The sequence below is a fragment of the Trachinotus anak genome, unplaced genomic scaffold (assembly GCF_046630095.1).
Source record: "Trachinotus anak isolate AG129_WGS33_773 ecotype Australia unplaced genomic scaffold, CSIRO_AGI_Tana_v1 ptg000031l, whole genome shotgun sequence".
NCBI lineage: Eukaryota > Metazoa > Chordata > Actinopteri > Carangiformes > Carangidae > Trachinotus > Trachinotus anak.
Window position 1 is genome coordinate 2,085,658 of NW_027273882.1, and position 19,865 is coordinate 2,105,522.

General features: G+C 41.0%; 1 protein-coding gene across 2 annotated transcripts in view; it reads left to right on the plus strand.

Annotated features, from left to right (window-relative positions):
* Positions 1-19,865, plus strand: part of igf2r (insulin-like growth factor 2 receptor) — a 46,188-nt gene that overhangs the window by 19,024 nt on the left and 7,299 nt on the right. The window contains exons 12-44 of one of the 2 annotated variants that reach the window (XM_071467495.1): positions 94-237; positions 806-961; positions 1,076-1,213; positions 2,862-3,009; positions 3,355-3,523; positions 3,711-3,826; positions 4,032-4,191; positions 4,980-5,156; positions 5,257-5,352; positions 5,481-5,582; positions 6,158-6,320; positions 6,830-7,006; positions 7,175-7,321; positions 7,508-7,686; positions 7,990-8,077; positions 8,270-8,479; positions 8,592-8,722; positions 9,372-9,475; positions 10,213-10,346; positions 11,394-11,590; positions 11,832-11,958; positions 12,151-12,282; positions 13,465-13,624; positions 14,353-14,461; positions 15,281-15,362; positions 15,532-15,665; positions 16,017-16,166; positions 16,255-16,410; positions 16,496-16,706; positions 17,021-17,173; positions 18,385-18,616; positions 18,972-19,108; positions 19,345-19,462. In XM_071467495.1, coding sequence (XP_071323596.1) covers positions 94-237; positions 806-961; positions 1,076-1,213; positions 2,862-3,009; positions 3,355-3,523; positions 3,711-3,826; positions 4,032-4,191; positions 4,980-5,156; positions 5,257-5,352; positions 5,481-5,582; positions 6,158-6,320; positions 6,830-7,006; positions 7,175-7,321; positions 7,508-7,686; positions 7,990-8,077; positions 8,270-8,479; positions 8,592-8,722; positions 9,372-9,475; positions 10,213-10,346; positions 11,394-11,590; positions 11,832-11,958; positions 12,151-12,282; positions 13,465-13,624; positions 14,353-14,461; positions 15,281-15,362; positions 15,532-15,665; positions 16,017-16,166; positions 16,255-16,410; positions 16,496-16,706; positions 17,021-17,173; positions 18,385-18,616; positions 18,972-19,108; positions 19,345-19,462 — 4,837 coding nt within the window. The remainder of the gene's footprint in view (positions 1-93; positions 238-805; positions 962-1,075; positions 1,214-2,861; positions 3,010-3,354; positions 3,524-3,710; positions 3,827-4,031; positions 4,192-4,979; positions 5,157-5,256; positions 5,353-5,480; positions 5,583-6,157; positions 6,321-6,829; positions 7,007-7,174; positions 7,322-7,507; positions 7,687-7,989; positions 8,078-8,269; positions 8,480-8,591; positions 8,723-9,371; positions 9,476-10,212; positions 10,347-11,393; positions 11,591-11,831; positions 11,959-12,150; positions 12,283-13,464; positions 13,625-14,352; positions 14,462-15,280; positions 15,363-15,531; positions 15,666-16,016; positions 16,167-16,254; positions 16,411-16,495; positions 16,707-17,020; positions 17,174-18,384; positions 18,617-18,971; positions 19,109-19,344; positions 19,463-19,865) is intronic. The other variant, XM_071467496.1, reaches the window with a different exon arrangement.

Genomic DNA, 19,865 nt, shown 5'->3' on the forward strand with positions numbered 1-19,865 from the left:
TCTAAATCCTCTTAGAAATTAATTGGAAAAGACAAAAAACTTGCCCGGGATTCATCAGGTTTTTAACTTTTGTCTCTGTCTGTGTCGCTTCAGGCTCAGATGTCAGTGGAAACTGGGAGGTGGTGGACGCCAACTCTCCAAAGCGAGACTCGCGTTTCTACCTGAATGTTTGTCACAAAGTTGTGCAGACAGGAGGCGCCGCCGGCTGCCCAATGAACGCCTCCATCTGCGCCGTGGGTAAGAGTCTTCACAAGGACGGGGTTTCTGGGTTTTTTTTTTTGTTTGTTAGTGAGTTATTCTAATATTTATTTTTTATTTATTACTTGAAACAAAAGCTACAGTTGTACATCTTATACACTGTAATCAATTTTTCAAACCAAGATGATGAAAATTAAAATAAGTTAAAAAATTCCTATCATACACACACATACAATAGTGTGCTGAAATGAAGGCTAAAGAAAGTAAGGGAACAGGATAGATAAATAAAAAATTTAAAAATAACAAAGTAGGGATTAATGTAGTCCTATTGGTTTACTTAAAATCTGATTTTAATATTGATAGATGCTCGGTCCCAGAGGTGTTTGTAAAGATGAACACAGTGAGATTTGTTTTCAGGGTGCAGGGAGTTTGGAAAAACATTTCTGGGGGATGGCTTCAGCCGTCTGACCTCCATTCACAGTTGTCAACTATTACACATTAAAGAGCATCCACACCTTTGCCATCGTTGAGATGATTTTATTATAATAAACCTAACCAGTGTAGTGTAGTTTGTTGATAAGTCTGTCTGTCTGTCTGTCTGGTCCAGATAAAGATGGGGCGGCCATGAGCCTGGGCGGCTTCCTCTCATCTCCCCAGAAGACAAAAATTGGAGATGACATCAGACTGGTGTATACTGATGGAAATTTTTGCATCAATAAAAAGACGAGGATCCAAACTATCCTGACCCTCAAGTGTAAACCAGGTAGGTCAAACACATAGATAAGGAATCATTAAATAGTTTTCTCTTTGTTGTGATATTTGCAGACATCTGAATCTCTCCGTGTCCCGCTGCTCTTTCCTCCTCGTTTCCTCGCAGGAGATCTCGAGAGCGCTCCCGTCCTCCGTAGCATTTCGTCTGATGGGTGTGTGTATGAGCTGGAGTGGTACACTGCTGCAGCCTGCGTCCTCTCGAAAACACAGGGAGACGACTGCAAGGTGGAGGACCCTCAGGCTGGTACGACCCACACACACACACACAGACACACACACACAGGCATGCAAGTTTGATCGACATAGTTTCTAACTGATCCATATTTTAAAGAAAAACACAGCAGAGATGGAAAAGTGGGAAAAAAAAAAAATTTATTAAGCACAAAACAAATTATCTGCAAGCGAAGGCCAGAAAGCAGACAGGGAGAAATTCACCACAGTTATTGTCTCCAACAACTGGGCGATTGTTTGGTCGATTAAAATGTTAGAAAATAATGAAAAATGCCTGTCGGCATTTCATAAAGCACAAGGTCCTCAGCTGCCTTGTGTTATCTGACAAAACCGAAACTATTTATAAATATATATATATATATATATATATATATATATATATCACATAAAACAGAGAAAAGCAGCACATCCTCACTTTTGTGAAGCTGAAACCAGGGGATAGTTTCCATTTCTGCTGGAAAAGTTACTTAAGCTCTCAGTTGATCATCGAAGTAGATGCAGGGTTGGAGGCGCTCTGCCCTGCCTGAGCTGTTCAGGCTGTTTAAGGAGAAATAAGTCAGGATCTGTCTGGTCCAGTTCAGTACCAGAGTCTGCATCGAGACAACGTTAGTTTAAGGTTAACAAAGAGCAAATAAGAAAAGATTCAGGTGGTGGCTTCTTATTTTTAGCCCTGACCATTGCTTTTTGGTGGTAAAATTAATTTTCTCTCAATAGATCATTTCTAAACATTTCAAATCACTCTTCTTTGGCCACCAGCCTTCAACAGGACACACCCATATCTGTCTGTTAACCTCATATCATGTTCGCACAGTGTTTCTGACTGCTGAAAAAGCTCAGATCACACTGGGAGTAGCCTGATGTTACGTAGCCAGAGTTTAAAAGCTGTAATCCAGCTCCTCGTGCTCTGCTTGTTTTAAAAAAAAAAAAAAAAAAAAAAAAAAAAGACTTAAAAGCATTTATTTCGCTCATGGGAAGTTCAGTCAGCTGTGAGAACTTTTCACCATTTGTTCAAGAGGCTTCCTCAACTCAACAGCTCCAGGTATTTTTACCTCTATTGGTCTCACCTCTGTATTCCATTAGAGTTGTTGAGCTCAATGTTCAAAAAACCTGCCAAGACCTGTTAACATCAGGCTTTAGTCGGCAATGGAGAAGGGAACAATCAGAATCCACTCCCGTGGTCAAGGGGCGACACGATAGCCGAGTGGGTAGGGCAAGTACCACATGAGCTGATGCTCTTAGCAGCCCAGTTGCTGGTTCGAGTCCTGACTGGCCCGACTCTTTCCTGCGTGTCATTCCCCCTCTCTCCCTTTCCTGTCAGTCTCTACTGTCCTATAGAATAAATGCAAAAATGCCCCAAAAAATTAAAAAAAAAAAAAAAGCAGTACCTGCAGTAGATGCAGGTATTTATCTGCTCCAGCTCCAGCAATGAGACATCATGGATACGTTTTCCCAGTCTTCACAGGAGCTATCATCTCACTCTTTCCCCCCTGCAGCTGCGGTTGTGTGTGTCCTCTCAGGCAAACCCTGCTGGCAGTGTAAAAGGAGTCAGTCACCCTTTATAGTGGGTGCACCTGCGTTTAAGAAACCAGCTCATTCCCACTAACTGTGGTGTAAAAAGGGTATTTGACTCTCCTCTGTGTCTAACCTGTGCTGCTCCACAGGCTTCTCTTTCAACTTGTCGCCTCTCACCAAACACGATGGCTACTACAACCTGACTAATGGACACTACGACTACTACATCAATGTTTGTGGTCCTGTCAAAGCCTCCAACTGTCCTCAAAAGGCCGGAGCGTGCCAGGTGGAAAAGAGGTGAGAAGGAGCTGTGGGCATAAAAGAAAACGCACAAACTCACACATCTCTGCAACTAAGCTCAACCATATACTCATATATAATTGTGCTTAGTTTTTATTTAGCAATTAACGCCAGACAAAGTGCAGTAAACAGCACCAGTTTACTAACACACAGTTTTTCAGTGACTTGGCAGGAAGTTTGTTCCAAGCATCTCAGAAAATCAGGAAGCTGAAGTGAGAGCAGCAGCTCAAATCTTCAAAGTTACATCTGTCAACAATTAAATTAGCTGTTGATTTAATTGCATTTTCTTACTCTCATGGATGATATTGTGACTTGAGCCTTATTATATTTTTCCTTCTTCAGTTCCTGGAGTCTCGGGGAAGCAAACTCTCGCCTGTCTTACTACGATGGCCTGATCCAGCTAACCTACAGTAACGGCTCCCAGTACAACAACGAAGAACACACGCACAGATCCACTGTCATTTCCTTCCTCTGTGACCCAGAAGCTGGAGCTGGAAGCCCAGAATTCCAGGTAAACTCCTCCCGTCCTCTTTCCTTTCATTCTTTCAAATGTGTCTCTGCACATTCTGGATACTTCCTAGTGTATTTGTTCCCATTATTACAACTCATATCTGCACTTTTGAACATTTCTACAGAGTCTTTGTAAGCCTGTTTCTGTGCTCTGTAAATAAACACATATCTTGTCTTTATGAATCCAGGTTGAAGACCAGTACACATATAACTTCCGCTGGTATACGTCCTACGCATGTCCTGAAAGGCCCCACGAGTGTTTGGTGACAGATCCCAAAACTCTTGAGCAATACGACTTATCCAGGTAACGCATGTCTGCATGTGCCACAATAGGTTGAGAAACATTTAAAATGTTTTTTTGTTTTTTAGGCAGCCATAAAACAACACAGACATAACACACTTGTTTAAATATCCGCAAAACTAAGAGAAAAAGAAAAAGAAAACCAAAACAATGTGACTGGATCCAACCTGCTCTCCCCCTCACCTGCTTCTCGTCCTTTTGTTTTCAGCCTGTCTCGCTCCGCCACCAGCAGCAACTGGCAGGCCATGGATCTGTCTGAAACCATGAACCTGAAGAAGTACTACATCAACATATGTCGGCCCATCAACGCTGTGCCAGGCTGCGACCGCCATGCGTCCGTCTGTCAGATGAAGTACATTACCCAGCAGGTCAGTAACATGGAAGTAGCTAATTCACTCGTTTGACTGACAAAAATGAGATTTAACAACAGATGAAATCACAATAACATAACGTGAAAAACTGAAATTTATCTTATATAATGTCATGAGGTCAATTTTTACATAGAAGTCTTGGCTGGTGAGTTTTTTAAAGGTCCCATATTTTACACTTTTACAGTGTTTCGTTGAAGTTTTGATATTCATCAGAAGATATATTTGTAGTTTCAAGAACCAAAAACCATCTCAATGTAGTTTTACATCTCCTCTCTCAGGCTTCTCTCTGGAGCTCTGGTAACAACAGGTCATTGAGCCAATCAGAAGAGAGACAAGGCTCTCAACTTCTCTTCTGATTGGCTGACTGTTTTATAAATGATTCAATAAAAATATAGCAGATTACAGGTAAACACTCAGAGAAACCAAATCCGGCAAGGTTGGATGGTGGGCCCGGGTGGGCGGGGCTTGGAGCATGGTTGAGGGCGTTGACTGCTGTGTTGTGACATCACAAAGTTACAGAAGTCCTGACGGCTAGTTTTAAGGCTCAGTTTCTGAATAAAGGCTGTGAACATTTCTCTGTGGACTGAGGTTTTGATACTTTCACAGCATCAATACAGAACCAAGACCTGCTTTATAATCAAATAACACATAGACATTTACCTTTATACAATATGTGACCTTTAATCACTGTAAATATCTAAGTGACAACCATCTGCCAGTGAATGCAGAGTATAAGTATTCTCTGATATGAAATTGAGTTTCAATTTCCTGCCCTCTATCCTCAGGGCTCTCCGAAGGAAGTCGTATCAGTGAGTAACATGGGTGTTTCAAAGCGAGGGCCGATCATTGAGGGCCGGGACCGGCTGCTGCTGGAGTTCACAGACGGCTCTGCCTGCGTGTCCGAAGGCCAGAAGCTCACATACACAACACGCATCCACCTGGTCTGCTCCAGGGGAACTCTGGTAAGTGAGCAGAGTTCAGGCAGTAAAGTGGAGCGCTGCTTGTTTACACTGAACAACATACATGTGTAACTCTGTGTTTGTGCCCCCCCACCATGTGTAGGCGATGGGCCCGCGGTTCCTCATGTTCCAGAACTGTACTGCCAACTTCATGTGGGAGACCAGGGCGGCCTGCGCCATCAGCACCACCGAGAACAACGTGAGTTCATCCTTATGACAACATATTCTTATCTCTGACATTTAATCTGAAATAATTCAACATGTTTGGAATAATTTAAAACTTTTAAGAATATTTTTTTTTTCTGTGTTGATGTCCTTGTGTCTCAGAACTGTGCTGTTGTGGACCCTAACACTGGCTTTGAGTTCAACCTTCAGCCTCTGGCTTCAAAGACTCAATACAAGACACATGGGAATGGGAAAGACTTCCTGGTAATACAGACACGTTGATGGTTCTCTGCTTACAGTAAATAATGTCCTCAGTGTGCAGCTGTCACATGAGGTTTCATGCTCTGATGTTCACTGGCTGTGAGCTCTGATATCATCTGTGTTGTTTAATCATGAAATACACTAGTTGACATAAAAAATACAACTGCAGCTAATAACTGTTTTCATTATAAATTAATCTGTCATTTCTTTTCTTAATTTCATTGTTTAATCTGTAAAACGTTGAAAATGTACCATTATAGTTTGCATGGAGCTCAAGAGAATTCTAAATATTCAGTTTGCTATGATGAAATGTTTACATGTGAGAAACTGGAACCATCAGTTTTCCTTGAGATGTAAATAGATATTGATTATGTAATTAATTGTTCAAATAGCTGCTGATAAACTTTCTTTCTATTGTCATAACAATGAAAGCTTGTGTTGTTTGTTTTTTGAGTCAGAACTGTTTTTTTTTGTTTGTTTGTTTTTTTTGTGTAGTTTTTTTTTTTTTTTAAAGAGACTTGTGTATTTGCAATGCCAGGACAACAGAAGTTTAATCTCTGCGATCTACTGTCCTGCAGGTGAACATCTGCTCAGATGCAGAAGGATGCGGACAGGGCATGGCTGGCTGTGAGCTGGAGGACGGGCATCCCTCCAGCCCCGTGGGGGTGGAGAAGACCCTCCAGTACTCCACCGATGGCCTGCTCAAACTAACGTACAAAGGACCCCTGGACGATCCCACAGGTAACAAGGATGTAAAAACCACAGAAGCTGATTCTCTGTGTTTGACCGCCGGTGGTGCATTTACAGCTGTGTGCTGCAGCTGCGAGGTTTTTGTGCAGGGAATCATGAATCATGGTGCTGGTTATCTCACTGTGACAGCTGCATCATAGAGACAGCTGCTGTCAATTGTCTCTCTTTTCAACAGCAACAGGACGTCCTGTAACCTCAGAGCAGCTGCTCGACTCAATGTGTGACTGTTGGAGTTCAAATCAAATTATGGGCCACTTTTATTGGCCGCCTTCATAGATATCAAATCAGTCAAATAAGAGTGGCAACAGTCTGAAGCAAAACTGAATATGTTGTTGTAAACATGAATGAAGGGGAGGGGGGGGGCTGTCTCTGCAGAAAAATAAATAAAGTTATATTTCTTGTTTTTGGTAAAGAGAATTATGACCCAATAACTCGAATAAGACAAAATAGATTTTTAAGATCTAAAAGTTTTCTTGACTGTGCACATCTGTCTACATCAGCGACTCGTGACACCTTCACCATCAACTTCGTGTGTGATCCAAACTCTCACCCTGGGTCACTGAAACTGCTGCGGGAGGACCTGAGCTCTCTGCCGAACCATGTGGTCCACGACGTCCTCTTTGAGTTCTCCACCGCTCTGGCCTGCATCCCTGCTCCAGTGGACTGCGAGTTCAGTGGTACGGACACACACACACACACACACACACAGCTGAAAGGTACCGTATATACAGTAGCATCTAAAACTTAAAAAAGCACATTTGAAAATGAGGTCAGTTTTCATGAAGGTTTCTGTTCCCATTTCTTTGCTTGTTAATGTTGTTTCTCACCCTCTCTATTACCTCTAGACGCTCATGGTAACAAGTATGACCTGAGCCACCTCATCCGAAACAGAGAGGACAGCCCCTGGGTCGCCATAGATACAGATTCAGTCAAATCACGCAGCTTTTACATCAACGTCTGCAAACCTCTCCCCCCGGTGGACGGCTGTCCAGGTCAGTACTCTAAGCTCACCCACACATACTGTACATACAGGAAATAAGAGCTTCTGGTGATATTAAATTAAATACATAAATAAAATCAAATTAAAATATGGGTCATTAAGATCAAATTAAGATATTAACATTGTCAGAATGTGACATCCATCACTGACGATAGTTTTGTTATTTTCCTCTCTCCAGTGGGTCCTTTGGGTGCTTGTGGTTTGATTGATGGGAAAAGTTACAACCTGGGATACGTTCAGTCCACGCCACAGGTGGCAGAGAGTGGCTCCATCAGCATCACGTATCAGAACGGGGACCAGTGTGGAGCCACATCACGCTACTCAACACGCATCATCTTAGAGTGTGATGACAATCCGGTGAGTATCAGAGCCCAGACTGACAATCTATATCAGGAGCTTTAAAATCAAAAATAAAAATGACTCATTCAGACACACACATATAAGAATTACATCCAAATTAGCTGAGATGATTAACTTACACATCCAAGTTTCCCATAAGCAGCAATTGAACTTTATGTCTGTAATTTTCAAACCAGCTGGAACAGTTACACAATCAAGTCTGACCTCAGCACATGGAATTGAATTCATCAATTGTGTGACATGTATGTCATCTGTGTTTGTGTATCATATGTTCTTTTTTGTGTGTGTTTGTCTTTGTAGGGCTCCCCCATGTTTGACCGCAAAGACGGTTGTGAGTATGTGTTCATCTGGAGGACATCTGAGGCCTGCCCCATCAGGAAGTCTCAAGGTAAAGACACATGTCAGTGACAAGGTGATGGGAAATGTGGAAACCAGAATTTTAAGCAGAAAAGTGAGGCTATGAGCGCAGATACTGATCTTTGAAAATGGGACAGCTGCTTCGTCAATGATGTTTTTCCACCAATTTGACAAAGGAGACACATGAGCGTGTTTGGTCATTGTGCCTAACTTGTCCTCCCAGGTGACGACTGTCGGGTTCGTGACCCGAGGAGTGGCTACGAGTTCAACCTGAGCTCTCTGAAGGGAAGAGATTACCCCGTCCCGAGTGGGAAATACATCTACCACCTGTCGATCTGCGAGGGACTCAAGAGAGGAGTTTGCACCCACAAAGACACAGGCAGCGACTTGGTCTCCTCCTGTCAGGCGGAGGGAGACAAGCACAAGATTGCAGGTACAGAATTTGCCAGATATTCAGATTTTTTGATTTTCATCCAGTATCTGTGTCATTGTTCTTGTATTAATCCTTTTTTTCTGTGTGTTTTCACATATGTGTATCCATGCAGGAATGGCAAACCAGGTTCTGAGCTATGTGGGAGACCAGCTCATCCTGAACTACACCAACGGAGAGACCTGTCATAAGATATACCAAAGATCAACAGAGATTTACTTCTCCTGCCACCCTGACAGACATCCTGTGAGTTCTACAGAAAATCAGCTCATTCCACAGCTGCTGATATAAATGACGGTGTTATACATTTCTAAGCCGAAATTTGTATATGAGGAAAATCACATTTTGTTGTTTGTTTCCACTAAAACTGAATGTGACCCAATCAGCTCTCTGTAAGCCACAGGCAACAAGTGGTTGTTTTGTTTGCTGTAATATTATAAAAGCAAAACAATCCAGATCCAGAAAACATCCCAGGTTTTCTACTTAAGTATAACACTTAAGGTTTTATAGGATTTAAGGAGTTTTTTGAACATATATGAAGAATACGATCCAGATGGATGTAGAGCACCTTCATTGTAGCTGAGTCACATGACCTCCTCTCCATCATGGAGACCTGGAGAGAGGACGGACCACACAAACACAAGGCAAACTAAACACCCGATTACCACAGAAAGGACACACACAGGGAGAGAGAGCAACACAGTCAACACAGACATGACAGATGTCAGCATCAGCGTCCATCTTCTCATCTGAGTTTGGCAGCAAACGTTTGTCTTTCCCCCTCAAGTCTCAGATAGTTAATCCAGTGTTTCTTCGTGTAAGGCACAGAACTGTTTCCTGCCCCTTCAGTGGTGTTGACTTATTGTTTGTGTGTTTTGCCGCTTCGTTTGTTAAGGGGGCACCAGAGTTCATCAAGGAGACTTCAGACTGCACCTACATGTTCAACTGGCCCACCGCTCTGGCCTGTGTCCCGGTCAAAACCACCAGCTGCTCCTACAAGTAACAACCCTCCACCATCCTCCTCTTTTCTTCTTCCTCTTTCTCCCTTTTTATGCTCACTTCTCATCCAGGTGTTTCTCATTTCCTTAAAGTCATGTGTACCTGTCCACTTCAGCAGTCTACTTCACACTCTTGTAGCTTGATGTTACATAACTAGTTGAAACCAGTAAGTTAGCACAATGCAGAATAGCATTTATTACAGAGATTCATCAAAACTCTACAAGCAACTCAATTTGTTATTATTAATACACACTAAATCTCTCCTGGGTCTCCTGATATCACAATTCATTGGTTATTTACAACAGAATTGTGTGTTTTTGTCTGTTTAATCTTTAAATGAGAAGTTTGACTTGTGTCTTACTTTCTGTGTGTGTGTTTTTCTGAAAACAATTGTTATAACTGGAAGCCACAGATTTCCCCTTTGTTACGTTTCTCTTTCTCTGAGTGTGACAGTCGACATCTTGTTGCAGACACTTGTTAGGTGATGAATCAGGACAGGTACATAAATCACTATTTTTGATATGTCTCTATCTGCACCAAGCATCACAGTCACACTATGATCCACCGCTGGAAGGTCAACACATGGCTGCACTAAAATGACATTTAGAATATCTGTATCTGACCAGACAACAATCACAATGTAATGACCAACATGGACAGAAAACTAGCTGTTTAAAAATCAGTATGAACATGTGTGACTGAATTTCCACTATCTGTTCGTCTTGTTGTGTCCACAGTGACGGTCAGGGCCACTCGTACGACCTCTCCTCTCTGGCTATGGACTCTCAGAACTGGGAGGTGGAGACCTCGGCTGTGGACAAGAATAAACGATTCTACATCAATGTCTGCAGGTCGCTGGTGCAGCAGGGAGGTCAGTGTGTTCTTTATTTAAGCATTAAGTTATACTGTAGCAGGTAACAGGGCCCTGATTGCTTTATCTGCTCTGTGCCAAACCATGATGACATGTTTCTTTCATCACTGTATGTATCTTGAGAAGTTCAGCCTTACTTTACTGTTAACTGATTTCAGTCATATTGACTGGAGGCTTTTATTGTGTGCTGTGTCAGTTAGCATTAGCTTTATTGTTATTCATTAACAACCGGTCTAATCAATCCGATGTGGACATATATAAAGGGGTCTGTGTGGTGCAGTGGAAAAACATTTGCAGTTTGACTGGTCACAGTCATTCATGGTCTGAAACACCATAAGGCCCCCAACCTTTGAAAATGTCTAAAAGTCTGGATTGTTTATCTGTAGCTAAGATTTAAGTTGCAATAGTTCCATTTTGAAACTGAATTCTCTCTGGTCATGCTTTGGATTTAGTCATTTCACCACCTTTCACTTTTATTAAATAAAATAAATATTATTTTACACTTTTTCAGTGCTTATTTGAAGTTTTGATAATTATAAGAAGATTTATTTGTGAAGTTACAAAAACCATCTCAGTGTAGTTTTTCATCTCCTCTCTCAGGCTTCTCCCTGAAGCTCTAGTAACAACAGGTCAGTGAGCCAATCAGAAGAGAGAAAAGGCTCTCATCCTCTATTCTGATTGGCTGACTGTTTTCTAAATGATCCAATAAGAATTTAGAAGATTTCAGGTAAACACTCAGAGAAACTAAATCCTGCAAGGTTGGATGGTGGGTCCAGGTGGGCGGGGCTTGGGACATGACTGAGGTTGGTGATTGATTCGTTGTGACATCATGTTACAGAAGGCCTGACGGCTGGTTTTAAGGCTCAGTTTCTTGACTGAGGCTTTGATACTTTCACACTATTAATATAGAACCTAAACCTGCTTTATAATCAAAAAAGACATGGACATCTCACTATATACAATATGGGATCTTTAAAGTGAAGGTTGCATTTTTGAAAGTAAATGCAATAAAAATCCACAGCTGACCCTCTGCTTCTCTTGCAATAGGTTCATGGAAGTGTCCGTCCAATGCAGCATCCTGCGTGAAGGACGGAGATAAATATGAAAGTTTGGGGCAGGTGGAGTCTGGTCCTACGTGGGATGGAAATGTCCTGAAGCTGCAATACACCAGTGGCAGCATCTGCCCTGATGGACGCCGCAACAAGACCAGCATCATCCGCTTCAAGTGTGACAAAGACAGAGTGGTGAGCTACACATTGTGCAAAAATGCATGCATATTCCTGTAGTTTGAATCTGAACAACACTCACCCAACACTCACCCAGTAAAATAATACATTTGAATATGATGTATTTGACATGAACACTGTCTTTAATTTTTTCCTTTAGTTCAGAAGGTTCCTATATCATTTTTGTGGTGTAACAAATACTAAGCATTTATGTGAATAATAATAATAGCAAACTTGTGTGTTCCTGTCCTCCGTCCAGGACTCCCGGCCTACTCTGATCTCTGCCCTGGAGAGCTGTGTCTACACCTTCCTGTGGTTAACAGCTGCTGCCTGCCCTCTAAACAGCACTCAACACGACAACTGCAGGGTCACCAACCCAGCTACAGGTCAGACACTGAAAGAAAAAAAAAATCACCTGTTCTCTAGACAATGTATTTACCTGTATGTTTTATCATTTTACTGTTTGGTGACAATAAAAACTAGAAACATCTAGAGTGAAAGTACTTGAGTGTGCATGGATGTACAGGAGTAGAGGAGTGTGAGCTAAAAGTGTCTCATGTTGAGCTTTTCTCCCCCAGGTCATTTGTTTGACCTTAACGCCCTGACAAAGGAAGGTGGTTACACTGTCTTCGATCATAAGGACCAGAGGAAGATGTTCCGCATGAACATCTGTGGAAACGTGGCCAACGCCGGATGCAGCCCTGATACCGGTACGTCCATCCATCCATGAACCTTTATCATGTTTCAATGAACAGAAACAAGTCAACATTTCAGCTGTGGTTCTGACTGGTCCAGCTTCCAACTCCTTTGGTTTTCAGTGGGAGTTTTATAGACTAATGTTGTATAGTGCAAACATGCAGGGAAACCCACAATTATTCTTTCCTGTGGGAGTTTTGATGGTGATACAGATGTTTAAAAGAGGATATTTCCACTATTACTACTGTTTCATTCCTATTTTACCAGTACAAAAGCTAAACAAAATAACAACTCTAACTGTAGAGAAAACTGCCTGAAATATGACAGAAAAGAAATTTCCTCTATCAGTTTTACTTATAAGAGGAAAAAAAACAGGTTTTTTTCTTTGAGCAAGTCAAACTCTCTAACACGGGACGGATTAATTAAGAATTCACTCAGTTCTCTCTAGGTTACTGTTTTGTCTTGCTCACGCATGTGGATGGATTATTTAACACGGAGAATGTGCGTCAACTGCAGCCGACAACACCAACGGGAACATAATGAGAGACCTGAAAACCCAAATGATTGACCACTCGTTTACCAGAGTGTAGTAGATGATGCACAGTACTGAGAAAGTGCAGCCCTCGGGCAAGGCTGCTCAATAGATCTGAATTTATAATTGCACTATGGGAATGTTTAGCAATGTTTAATCCACATCTAGAATAATGGTAAAAATTTGCATATTTTGTAGTGTTGAAAAGTCATTAATCATTAAAACTAAATCCTGGATTGTTCACAATCAACAGAAAAATGCCCCTGTTGTGATTTTAAAACACTGATCTTAAAAAACGGCTAAAAAAATATTATAATATTATTGCCACATATAAAAAAAATAAACTTAAATAGAATAAAACGTCAAATTGTAGATTAATTATTAGAGTGTATCAAGGCCAAAAGAATTAATGATAACAATATTATCACGATATCTGTGAGACGTTTAAAAAAATAATAGCAATAATAAAAATAATAATAATAATAAATCAGTAAAATTAATTAGAGTCTAATTCTAAATGCTCCTTCTCTGTGTTTACTTTGGACTCCGGGGACAGGAAGCAGACATGTCCCAGACGATCTGAGAGGCCTTAACGTGGCCGCAGATCCTAAATGTGCTGTAAATCTTGGCATTCTCTAACTTCCACGTGCTTATTGTGTTGTAGCCGTGTGCATTAAGGACGCCACCACAGTGGTGAATGGTGGTCAGGTGAGCAGGAAGCTCTCGTACAAGGATCATGTTGTGGAGCTGACGTATGAAGGAGGAAGTCCCTGCCCGGCAAACCCCAGCCTCAAACACAGCACCATCATCCAGTTTATCTGCAGGTACCTCCTCCTCTTCCTCCTCCTCCTCCTCCTCCTCTTCCTCCTCCTCCTCCTCCTCCTCCTCCTGTTTCCTTGTTTCTCCTTAGTTCTGGTCTTACTGTCATCACTGTTTTCATTGTTGTTTTCTTCTGCAGCTGCTTACAAACTTACATTTTTTTTTAAGATTATATACTGTAATAGTATTATTAAGTACATTGAGGTTATATGTGGTTGAAAAACCACACCTGTATTGTTCAGATGCAAACAAATGAAAACCTCATTAGCACTTCAGAATAACACCCGTCACTGAGGCAGTGGATGTAAAGCTGCAGATTATTTAATTCAAATCTATATGTTGACGACAGTTAAAATCAAATTGCATAAGCAAATTGCATAAACTATACACTGAGGTGGCAGTTTATTAAGTACACCCAGCTAAAACTAATGCAGTTTAATACAACAGACCTGCCACAAATTCCGTATAATGTTCGATTTTTTTATTGACTGTGTTTTAGAGAGGTGTTGATTCAGCTGTGGGATAATGATGGAGGCTGTAGTTTGTGCTGCTCTTCATGTACATGAAAGGACTTGTCAGCAGTTTGGAGAAATGAGCCAAATACTTTTCTTCAAGAAAAGTATTTTCTTACTTTGTGACAGTCTATACAATAGGCTGATATTTTGCAGTAACACCAGTTATATAATTCTCATGGTAACAATGAAATCTGAATATTTATGATGTGCCCCTGTAGGCCACCTAACATGGGCTCAGCCCCTGCAGAGCCAGTCCTCATTGACTCGGATACTGCAACCTGCACACACTTCTTCTCCTTCCACACACCCCTTGTCTGTGAACAGCCTGTAAGTATGTTTGTGTGTGTGTCAGTGCAATAAGTCAGAGTACAGTCTCTCTAAATATGACCCAGCCTGTTTCATGTAATACATTTATTTTTTTACATAGGTGCACCTATCGAACACAGTTCAGAAATAACTGACGAGGAATGTGTTAGTGTAACATGAATGTCATGAATTACCTCACAACCCAAAACATGCATCTAAACACAGTGAGACAGATGTTATTATCTTTGAGTTATACAAATGTTATTATATCTGAACTATACAGATGTTATTATCACTGAGTTATACACGATATTATCACTCACAGTCATACAGATGTTGTTATCACTCAGTCATACAGATGTTATTATCGGTGCCTTAGTTGTGGCTTTTTGCATTAACAAAAACTCTCAGATACTGTAACATTGTGCAACTTTTATATTAAGAAGTTATTTCGAAATAGTCAAGTGGAGAATAGAGAGACAGATACTTTTATTGATCCTAAATTTACCATTTCATAGAGCAAATTGAATTTCAGTTGAGTCTAGACTATAATCAGCTTCTATAGACTTCTCAAGGATAATCAGAGGAGACAGGAATGCAATATTACATTTTTTGGTGCAGAAGAAGCGTGGGATTATTTTTTGTTCCAAAATATTTCTCAGGTGCATTTATAAGAGCAAATATTAGAGGAAAGCGTTGCACAGTCGTTGTGTAGCCGATAAAAGAGTAATAACATCACAGCACAAAATGTTTGAATTCCTGCACTTATGATTTGGTTTTCTGAAGCCTAACAATGATTAGTGTTCAGTGTTAAGTGGTTCCTTTTCCCTTTTCTCTCAGGTAAAATGTTCAGTGGAGAATGGCTCTGCTCTTATAGACCTGACTCCTCTGATTCATGTCAATGGATACTACACAGCAACAGGTCAGTGAGCCAAGGTCCCACATCTATCCACTAAAGTACACATATCGGATGCCTTACAAGCAATAATAGACTTCTAAATCCGTTCTCAACATGATGGAGAGCAAATGTAGTACAACATGCATCATGTCATATGTGTCTCTCTTCTTCTCCTCCACTTCTGTCCGTTCAGATGAGGCAGTGGACCAAAGCGATGGATCCTCAGACTTCTACATCAACATCTGTCTCCCTCTAAACCCCATCCCTGGGGTGAACTGCCCCCCTGGAGCTGCCGTCTGTATGGATCCTGATAATGGACCACCAGTGGTGAGACACACTGTCTGTTTACACTGTTTTCAGACAAAATTGTAAGTTCAGACTTTAGATATCTGTGCAGCCATTTTTCACTTCTGTGTGAATTTTGCTTGATAAAAGCTCTGTGAGTCACTTTTTATTACCCAATCAGCAACAAGCAACTCACTGAGGGTTGCTGTTTAAAATTGGAGGAAAATCATGGTGGAAGAAGAAGTAATGAAAAGGGTGTTAGAAAATGTTTCTGTTTCCATCTCTGCTGTGTGTTTATTTTCTTTTCCTGTGTCTGAAATTCTTTATTTCTTAATATTTATTTCTTGTCATCTGTCTTTCATCCTTTTCTCTCTTTCTTTCTGTCTCTTAAAGGATATCGGGCGGACTACCAGCGGTCCTGAAATCGACAGCGCAACAGGGGAGGTGTCCATCACTTATTACAGCTCCACCAAGTGTGCGGAGGACCCTGCACAGAACTACTCCTCCACCATTATCTTCACCTGCCAGAGAGGCCTGGAGCTGGTCAGTCAGCAACCTTTATGTCCCTCACTTGCACCCGTACTGTGCTTTTATTTGTGAACAAATTAGTGACCTTCATGTCTGTGTCCAGGGCTCCCCACGAATGGTGAGGCTGGAATGTGTCTATTTGTTTGAGTGGGCGACACCTGTAGTCTGCTCAGATGACTCCAACATCAGCGGCTGCAAGCTCACTGACACCCAGCTCCAGTTTACCTTTGACCTTTCACCCCTTAAAAGTGAAGTCCAGGTGAGGTTACATCCCAGTAACTTGTTGACTACAGGAGTAGACTGTGGCTCTGCTGCTCTGAAGTTAAGTCTCTGTATGTTATTAGGTACCAGGACCCTCCGGCGTGTACCACATCAGCGTGTGTGACTCAGTGGCAGAGCCGGCCTGTAAGAAGAGCGCGGTTTGCAAAGTTTCTGGTTCTGGTTCAGATAAGTCGGCTTCATCATTTGGCATCTACAAGGCCATGAATATGAGCTTCAGACATGAGGAACAGGCTGTGCTGATGCAGTATGGCGGAGGAGATCCCTGCCCACCAGGTCAGTCTGCTGCACTCACCTTGCTTAGCACGAAACAAGGTAACCAGGTAAACAAGGTTTACGATCTCCACAGGATGAAAACATTTATTTCCAACATGATCCCAGTCAAAACACAAGACACACTACACAAAACTAAATAATAAAATCCAAATTTTTATAATTTAAACAAGAAATGCCCGTTTCAAAGAACCTTAGTTCAACAAGGGCAAAAACTTTGCAACTTAGATTGCCAGGAAATTAAAAATAGTCATTGGATAAGATCATAATTTCAGGAAAGCAGCTGAACAAGTAGTTTATATGTTTGTGTGTTCTAGTGACAAATGAGGGCGAGGTGTGTGCGTTCCCCTTCATTTTCATGAAGAAGTCGTATACTGAGTGCACCAAAGATGGAAAGACAGATGGCAGACAGTGGTGCGCCACCACTGCCAGCTATGACACAGACAGGAAGTGGGGCTTCTGCAGTACAGGTGACAATTTTTTTCACAGGAAAGATGAAACACAGAAAAAAAGGCAGAAAGGAGATGTGACAACCAGAAATGAATCCTTGTGACCTCCAGTCACATACGCTGAGGTCACACTGTTACTCACATTTTTAAAAGCAGATTTTGTTCAAGTTGAGATGCAGAGAAGGCAGACAGGAAATATAAACAAGATTGAAAAATGGCCCTGTTTTGTTCATATAAAAATGACTCATTCACATCACTGTTTCAAAGCACCACTTTACCTTTATGAAACTAAAACTTTGAGTTATTTTTAATTCCTTGGGACCTTCCAACCTACCTGAATTTTATAAAACATACTCTCTAGTTCGCTGGTTCCTGTCCTATTCACAACCTCTCATCACAAGCTGCAGTATGTCCATGAGCGCTGAGCACTTCAGCCAAAAAAATTATGTTACCTTTAGGGCTGCAACTAATGATTAATTTCATTACCCATTAATCTGTTTATAATCTTGATGAATTGATTGATCGTTTGGTGGTCAGAGATGAACCAGTGAAACATGTTCATCACAACATCCTCGAGCACAAGGGGACGTCATTAAATGAAAGAAGATTTCATCCAGCCGGTTACAAATACCTACAAATATTCACTTTACTATAATGTAAGATAAAAAAACCAAATTATCAAATTTGAGAATCTTGAAATATTTTTGCATTTTTGATGAAAATTGAACTAATTGATTCATTGATTATCAAAATAGTTGGATGTGTCACTTGTGTGTGGCAGCTGCGGAACATCTGGCTCAAAGACTCTGATGTGTGTACAGAGCAGTGGCAAAGAAGATAAAAACTACTACTTGTCCTTTGTTTGTGTCTTTAGGCTGCAAAGTTTTGAATATTTCTCACAGGTGGATGCACTTTCCTAAACATAACAAAGCTGTTTTTGAATTGATTAAAATGCTCCTGTGTGGTACTGAGCAGTTTGTTGATGGTGCATTCAGGGACATGTGGGAAAATACATCATTAATCTAAAAAACTGTGGCAACTGGTTGGATCTTTAATTATTGATCAGAAAATATTTTTAAAAATTAGAAATTAAGTGAATGTGATTTGTTACTTTACTTGGTGGATTGTAGGTCCTCGATTTCTTCTTAGTTATTGAAAAAACTTTGTGTTACCTGAGCCGTTCCTTCTCTCTCTACTGAAAACCACCTCTGCCTTTGCTCTCTCTCCTCCAGCCACTGGTAAACGTCAGTCCTCCATATTGTTTACCTGCGACCATTCTGGACATGGCTCTCCACAGCTGCTCTCGGAGACGGCAAATTGTTCTGCCACTTTCCAGTGGAAGACCAGTGCCGTCTGTCCCCCGAGGAAGATGGAGTGTAAGCTGGTCAGCCAGCATCAGACCTTCGACCTTCGAGCCCTGTCCTCCCTCACAGAGCCATGGAAGTTCAGCCACAGTGGAGATTCGTAAGTCTGGGTTTAGCTATGTTTCTACTGTAACTCCTTCTTTTAATCATAGGTTTTATTTTTCTATTCATTAATGCCTGTTATTCTTTTATCCCTAGTACAGAAAGAAAAAAATAACTAGAAATGTAATAAATGAAGTTTTCTGTGCATCAATATCTAAAATACAGCATTAAATAAAATAAATACAGAGAATATTTCAGCAATAATAATATTCCCTTCTTCACAATAGAATAGAGACAAAGACTAAATAATGCTAAAAACAAGCAGAAGTCATCCAGGTGAAAACACTGAAACACTGCACTTGATGCTCCTGAGTTCATCCCAGTGTGACACTGTCCTATTTTTACGTCCTCAGGTATTTCATCAACCTGTGTCAGGGTATCCACGGCGGACTGCCAGGGTGTCCAGAGGGAGCAACTGTGTGTCGACGCTCAGCAGCGGGACAGACTCACACCCTGGGCCGAGTTTACACTCAGAAAATGAGCTACTCTGGTGGGTGGTCAGGTTGAACACACCTCAGTGTGCTTGATGTTCAATGGGACTCAAAAGGGTCAATAATGATATAAACATTTGGTGCTTAAAGAATTTAATAAATGTTATTAAAATAATTTTTCTGAAATGGATATTTCACAACTCAGACTTAATTAAGCTAAACAGAGTCAAATAAAAATCAGTGGCATTAGCATTCAAAAAAATCATGACCACGTCTCAAACTTCTCTCTCTACAGATGGAAAGATCTCCATCAGTTATTCAGCCGGAGATGACGTCTGTGGTAACGGAGTGAAGGCAAAGACTGTGATCAAGCTCAGCTGTGGCTCCACTGTTGGACACCCAGTGCTCATCAGGTAACACACACACACATCCCAGTGACATTCGCTGGTTTTGAAAAAGCTCTTGAATCTATTTTTGGTTTTGTATTTTCAGCCTCATTAGCAAGAGATTAGATTTGTTAGGAACAAAAATCTTGGATTTTATTTTCACATAGAGAGAATTTGAATAATAAGGTAAATGAGGACAAAAATTGAAATGGGGATGTGGAATAATTAATTAAACAAAGCACAACACGCTCGATGATGCATCATTAATGGCTCTGGTATCTTAATTTCTATATGTGATGCTCAGACAGACAACAAACCACATTCCACAGTAACATTCATTGACTCTGTGGTTCAGCTTTTCTAACTGACCATTAAAGAGTGACTAAAGAGTGTTTAGTCTTTACAGTTAAACTTTCTCTGGTTAAAGTTT